Source organism: Oncorhynchus mykiss, chromosome 6 (assembly GCF_013265735.2).
Source record: "Oncorhynchus mykiss isolate Arlee chromosome 6, USDA_OmykA_1.1, whole genome shotgun sequence".
In the NCBI taxonomy this organism is placed as follows: domain Eukaryota; kingdom Metazoa; phylum Chordata; class Actinopteri; order Salmoniformes; family Salmonidae; genus Oncorhynchus; species Oncorhynchus mykiss.
In genome coordinates this window covers 92,197,907-92,204,313 of record NC_048570.1, presented here as the reverse complement: position 1 = coordinate 92,204,313, position 6,407 = coordinate 92,197,907, and the positions used below count along the sequence as shown (strand labels likewise).

Below are 6,407 nucleotides of genomic sequence, written 5' to 3'. Positions count from 1 at the left end.
ACCTTCAACTTAATTACACATGACAAAACAAGCAAGAGTTTCTCTTTTCAGACAAGGCCATCTGTGCTCTCTGTACACGACAACACTACAGACAGAGACTGAGTCTCTCTCTCTCTCTCTCTCTCTCTCTCTCTCTCTCTCTCTCTCTCTCTCTCTCTCTCTCTCTCTCTCTCTCTCTCTCTCTCTCTCTCTCTCCCTCCCTCTCTCTCTCCCTCTCTCTCCCTCCCTCTCTCTCTCCCTCTCCCTCTCTCTCCTCTCTCTGTCTCTCTGTCTGTCTCTCTGTCTCTCTCTCTCTCTCTCTCTCTCTTTCCCTCTCTTTAATGTGGTCATTAAAGTCCTACGACCATCAGTGTGTGTGTGTGTGTGTGTGTGTGTGTGTGTGTGTGTGTGTGTGTGTGTGTGTGTGTGTGTGTGTGTGTGTGTGTGTGTGTGTGTGTGTGTGTGTGTGTGTGTGTGTGTGCGTGTGTGCCATCTGCAGTCAACCACCACTTAAACCTGATGGTCTGAGCTGGCCGAGCCTGGCCGTCAACACACACACACACACCTGCCTGTGGCTGGCCGTCAACACACACACACACACACACCTGCCTGTGGCTGGCAGTAAAGAGCCCAGACAAACTACCTCAGAGCCTGTGGAGGGGATATATACATAGACTACAGTTGAATGGCTAAAGGTGTGTTGTCATTGGGGTAAAGTGAACAGGTTTATTGTTGCACATCTCTTTCTAGCTCTTTCTATGACTAATCACTCAGATCTAGACCTGCAAGTTAAGTGACTGATTCATTCAGTGATTGGCCAGATACCTGGTCCACCTCACTCACCTGGTGTCCCAGGTCTGACTAAGTCCTATCATATTGTATCAATCTCAACACAGACTCATGATCACAGCATCTATGGCTTTGTAGGTCTGAATAAACAGACTGATATATCTCTACCATAGCTGGTCAGTACCTGTTTCATACTGTATATCTGTATATCTATAGCTGGTCAGTACCGGTTTCATACTGTATATCTGTATATCTATACCATAGCTGCTCATTGTGTCTGGTACATTTGAACCAGGTGAGGATATCATTACCTGTGTCTGGTACATTTGAACCAGGTGAGGATGTCATTACCTGTGTCTGGTACATTTGAACCAGGTGAGGATGTCATTACCTGTGTCTGGTACATTTGAACCAGGTGAGGATGTCATTACCTGTGTCTGGTACATTTGAACCAGGTGAGGATGTCATTACCTGTGTCTGGTACATTTGAACCAGGTGAGGATGTCATTACCTGTGTCTGGTACATTTGAACCAGGTGAGGATGTCATTACCTGTGTCTGGTACATTTGAACCAGGTGAGGATGTCATTACCTGTGTCTGGTACATTTGAACCAGGTGAGGGTGTCATTACCTGTGTCTGGTACATTTGAACCAGGTGAGGATGTCATTACCTGTGTCTGGTACATTTGGACCAGGTGAGGATGTCATTACCTGTGTCTGGTACATTTGAACCAGGTGAGGGTGTCATTACCTGTGTCTGGTACATTTGAACCAGGTGAGGGTGTCATTACCTGTGTCTGGTACATTTGGACCAGGTGAGGGTGTCATTACCTGTGTCTGGTACATTTGAACCAGGTGAGGATGTCATTACCTGTGTCTGGTACATTTGAACCAGGTGAGGGTGTCATTACCCGTGTCTGGTACATTTGAACCAGGTGAGGGTGTCATTACCTGTGTCTGGTACATTTGAACCAGGTGAGGATGTCATTACCTGTGTCTGGTACATTTGAACCAGGTGAGGATGTCATTACCTGTGTCTGGTACATTTGAACCAGGTGAGGATGTCATTACCTGTGTCTGGTACATTTGAACCAGGTGAGGATGTCATTACCTGTGTCTGGTACATTTGAACCAGGTGAGGATGTCATTACCTGTGTCTGGTACATTTGAACCAGGTGAGGGTGTCATTACCTGTGTCTGGTACATTTGAACCAGGTGAGGATGTCATTACCTGTGTCTGGTACATTTGAACCAGGTGAGGATGTCATTACCTGTGTCTGGTACATTTGAACCAGGTGAGGATGTCATTACCTGTGTCTGGTACATTTGAACCAGGTGAGGGTGTCATTACCTGTGTCTGGTACATTTGAACCAGGTGAGGATGCCATTACCTGTGTCTGGTACATTTGAACCAGGTGAGGATGTCATTACCTGTGTCTGGTACATTTGAACCAGGTGAGGATGTCATTACCTGTGTCTGGTACATTTGAACCAGGTGAGGGTGTCATTACCTGTGTCTGGTACATTTGAACCAGGTGAGGATGTCATTACCTGTGTCTGGTACATTTGAACCAGGTGAGGATGTCATTACCTGTGTCTGGTACATTTGAACCAGGTGAGGATGTCATTACCTGTGTCTGGTACATTTGAACCAGGTGAGGATGTCATTACCTGTGTCTGGTACATTTGAACCAGGTGAGGATGTCGGTGCATCTTGTGTAGTAGACCTGGTCAAAGGGGTGGGCATAGGACTCCTGGACCGTCACAGCATAACTGGTGGAGAGGAAGAGACAGGATGCTTTGAGGACACTTTAGGCTCCTCAAACAGATACACACACACACACACACACACACACACATATATTATGTCATTTATTATTTTTTATTTTTTTTATTTCACCTTTATTTAACCAGGTAGGCCAGATCACCTTTATTTAACCAGGTAGGCCAGATCACCTTTATTTAACCAGGTAGGCCAGATCACAATTATTTAACCAGGTAGGCCAGATCACCTTTATTTAACCAGGTAGGCCAGCGGAGAACAAGTTCTCATTTACAACTGTGACCTGACCGAGATAAAGCAAAGCAGTGTGACACAAACAACATCTACTCTCTTTCCTTATTCTGTCATCTACTCTCTTTCCTTATTCTGTCATCTACTCTCTTTCCTTATTCTGTCATCTACTCTCTTACCTTATTCTGTCATCTACTCTCTTACCTTATTCTGTCATCTACTCTCTTACCTTATTCTGTCATCTACTCTCTATCCTTATTCTGTCATCTACTCTCTTACCTTATTCTGTCATCTACTCTCTTTCCTTATTCTGTCATCTACTCTCTTACCTTATTCTGTCATCTACTCTCTTACCTTATTCTGTCATCTACTCTCTTTCCTTATTCTGTCATCTACTCTCTATCCTTATTCTGTCATCTACTCTCTTTCCTTATTCTGTCATCTACTCTCTTTCCTTATTCTGTCATCTACTCTCTTTCCTTATTCTGTCATCTACTCTCTTTCCTTATTCTGTCATCTACTCTCTTTCCTTATTCTGTCATCTACTCTCTTTCCTTATTCTGTCATCTACTCTCTATCCTTATTCTGTCATCTACTCTCTTTCCTTATTCTGTCATCTACTCTCTTACCTTATTCTGTCATCTACTCTCTTACCTTATTCTGTCATCTACTCTCTTTTCTTATTCTGTCATCTACTCTCTTTCCTTATTCTGTCATCTACTCTCTTACCTTATTCTGTCATCTACTCTCTTTTCTTATTCTGTCATCTACTCTCTTTCCTTATTCTGTCATCTACTCTCTTACCTTATTCTGTCATCTACTCTCTTTCCTTATTCTGTCATCTACTCTCTTTCCTTATTCTGTCATCTACTCTCTTACCTTATTCTGTCATCTACTCTCTTACCTTATTCTGTCATCTACTCTCTTTCCTTATTCTGTCATCTACTCTCTTTTCTTATTCTGTCATCTACTCTCTTTCCTTATTCTGTCATCTACTCTCTTACCTTATTCTGTCATCTACTCTCTTTCCTTATTCTGTCATCTACTCTCTTTCCTTATTCTGTCATCTACTCTCTTACCTTATTCTGTCATCTACTCTCTTTCCTTATTCTGTCATCTACTCTCTTACCTTATTCTGTCATCTACTCTCTTACCTTATTCTGTCATCTACTCTCTTACCTTATTCTGTCATCTACTCTCTTTCCTTATTCTGTCATCTACTCTCTTTCCTTATTCTGTCATCTACTCTCTTACCTTATTCTGTCATCTACTCTCTTTTCTTATTCTGTCATCTACTCTCTTACCTTATTCTGTCATCTACTCTCTTTCCTTATTCTGTCATCTACTCTCTTTTCTTATTCTGTCATCTACTCTCTTTTCTTATTCTGTCATCTACTCTCTTACCTTATTCTGTCATCTACTCTCTTTTCTTATTCTGTCATCTACTCTCTTACCTTATTCTGTCATCTACTCTCTTTTCTTATTCTGTCATCTACTCTCTTACCTTATTCTGTCATCTACTCTCTTTCCTTATTCTGTCATCTACTCTCTTTCCTTATTCTGTCATCTACTCTCTTTCCTTATTCTGTCATCTACTCTCTTACCTTATTCTGTCATCTACTCTCTTTTCTTATTCTGTCATCTACTCTCTTACCTTATTCTGTCATCTACTCTCTTTCCTTATTCTGTCATCTACTCTCTTTCCTTATTCTGTCATCTACTCTCTTTCCTTATTCTGTCATCTACTCTCTTTCCTTATTCTGTCATCTACTCTCTTTTCTTATTCTGTCATCTACTCTCTTACCTTATTCTGTCATCTACTCTCTTTCCTTATTCTGTCATCTACTCTCTTTCCTTATTCTGTCATCTACTCTCTTTCCTTATTCTGTCATCTACTCTCTTTCCTTATTCTGTCATCTACTCTCTTACCTTATTCTGTCATCTACTCTCTTACCTTATTCTGTCATCTACTCTCTTTCCTTATTCTGTCATCTACTCTCTTTTCTTATTCTGTCATTTACTCTCTTTCCTTATTCTGTCATCTACTCTCTTACCTTATTCTGTCATCTACTCTCTTACCTTATTCTGTCATCTACTCTCTTTCCTTATTCTGTCATCTACTCTCTTTTCTTATTCTGTCATTTACTCTCTTTCCTTATTCTGTCATCTACTCTCTTTCCTTATTCTGTCATCTACTCTCTTACCTTATTCTGTCATCTACTCTCTTACCTTATTCTGTCATCTACTCTCTTTCCTTATTCTGTCATCTACTCTCTTTTCTTATTCTGTCATTTACTCTCTTACCTTATTCTGTCATCTACTCTGTTACCTTTCCTTATTCTGTCATCTACTCTCTTACCTTATTCTGTCATCTACTCTCTTACCTTATTCTGTCATCTACTCTCTTACCTTATTCTGTCATCTACTCTCTTACCTTATTCTGTCATCTACTCTCTTTCCTTATTCTGTCATCTACTCTCTTTTCTTATTCTGTCATTTACTCTCTTACCTTATTCTGTCATCTACTCTGTTACCTTTCCTTATTCTGTCATCTACTCTGTTACCTTTCCTTGTTCTGTCATCTACTCTCTTTCCTTATTCTGTCATCTACTCTGTTACCTTTCCCTTTGTACTCAAATAACACTTATTGTATGATTGGTTGATAGCAGGGAGTACCACCCTCATTCTCTGGTGGGTAATAATGTCTGTTAACAGTTCCATTAGCTTTATCAACGTGTATCCACTGTCCCACAGCCCAGCCAGTCAATTTATCAACTTAATCTCCATTGGAAAAAAAGCATCTAGGCAATATTTCCCCGTGCTACTAGGCTAGCATTTGGTTTGCAACAGTTGTGGTTTGTCTCTAAACCTTGCTGTCTGCCTCTCCAGCCTGTGGAACAATGTTGCCGTTTTTGGGGGGAGGGGGGGGGGTTTGCACCATGCCATGTTTATGAACATGACAAGACTGACACCTTCTCCGAGTCAGGAGAATTCATTTATCAGGATCATTATAATGATACATGCAAAGAAACGGCAATATAAACTAAGGTAAAACAGGTCGACAGTAAACATGTTCTCCCCCCCCCCCATAATGCACCGCTCATCCTTGTGTCGATCAGTGATCATTATTCCAACGTCGGAGAGAGAGAGAAATTGTTTTCATTTTTGTTTTGTTTTTCTTGTTGGAAATTAAAAGTTGATAGTTGACTATGTAAGAGAATGGACTATACTGCTTGATAGGAAGATGCATTGATATAAAACAGGATGTGTTTTTATGTCCAGACTAGGGACATTTATACTGGTAGTAACATAATGACTGGGAACTATTTACATTGACCCGTTGTTGTCTATCATTTACACTTTATGCCAACGGTCTCTATGCAGCGCCAGTTCAAGAGATGTTGAAAGACATTTCATTTGTAAATACCAACATTCTATAGGTTGTTATGGGAAACGTACATGACTGTAAAACAAACGGGAGATATACTTGTTCAAAGTCTGGTGTGGGATAAACAGTCTAATTAATTAACAGAAACATGAATGGGCTGAACTTATAGGTCATGACAACAGCTCAAACAGGACAGGAGATATACTTGTTCAAAGTCTGGTGTGGGATAAACAGTCT

The 6,407-nt window shown here is 40.8% G+C and overlaps 1 protein-coding gene across 1 annotated transcript in view; it reads right to left on the bottom strand.

Moving 5' to 3' along the window:
- The window catches only part of LOC118964977 (multiple epidermal growth factor-like domains protein 11), a 280,070-nt gene that overhangs the window by 210,329 nt on the left and 63,334 nt on the right, over positions 1-6,407 (bottom strand). Inside the window, exon 4 of the mRNA XM_036981545.1 lies at positions 2,440-2,541. Within this exon, the coding sequence (XP_036837440.1) occupies positions 2,440-2,541 (102 nt within the window). The remainder of the gene's footprint in view (positions 1-2,439; positions 2,542-6,407) is intronic.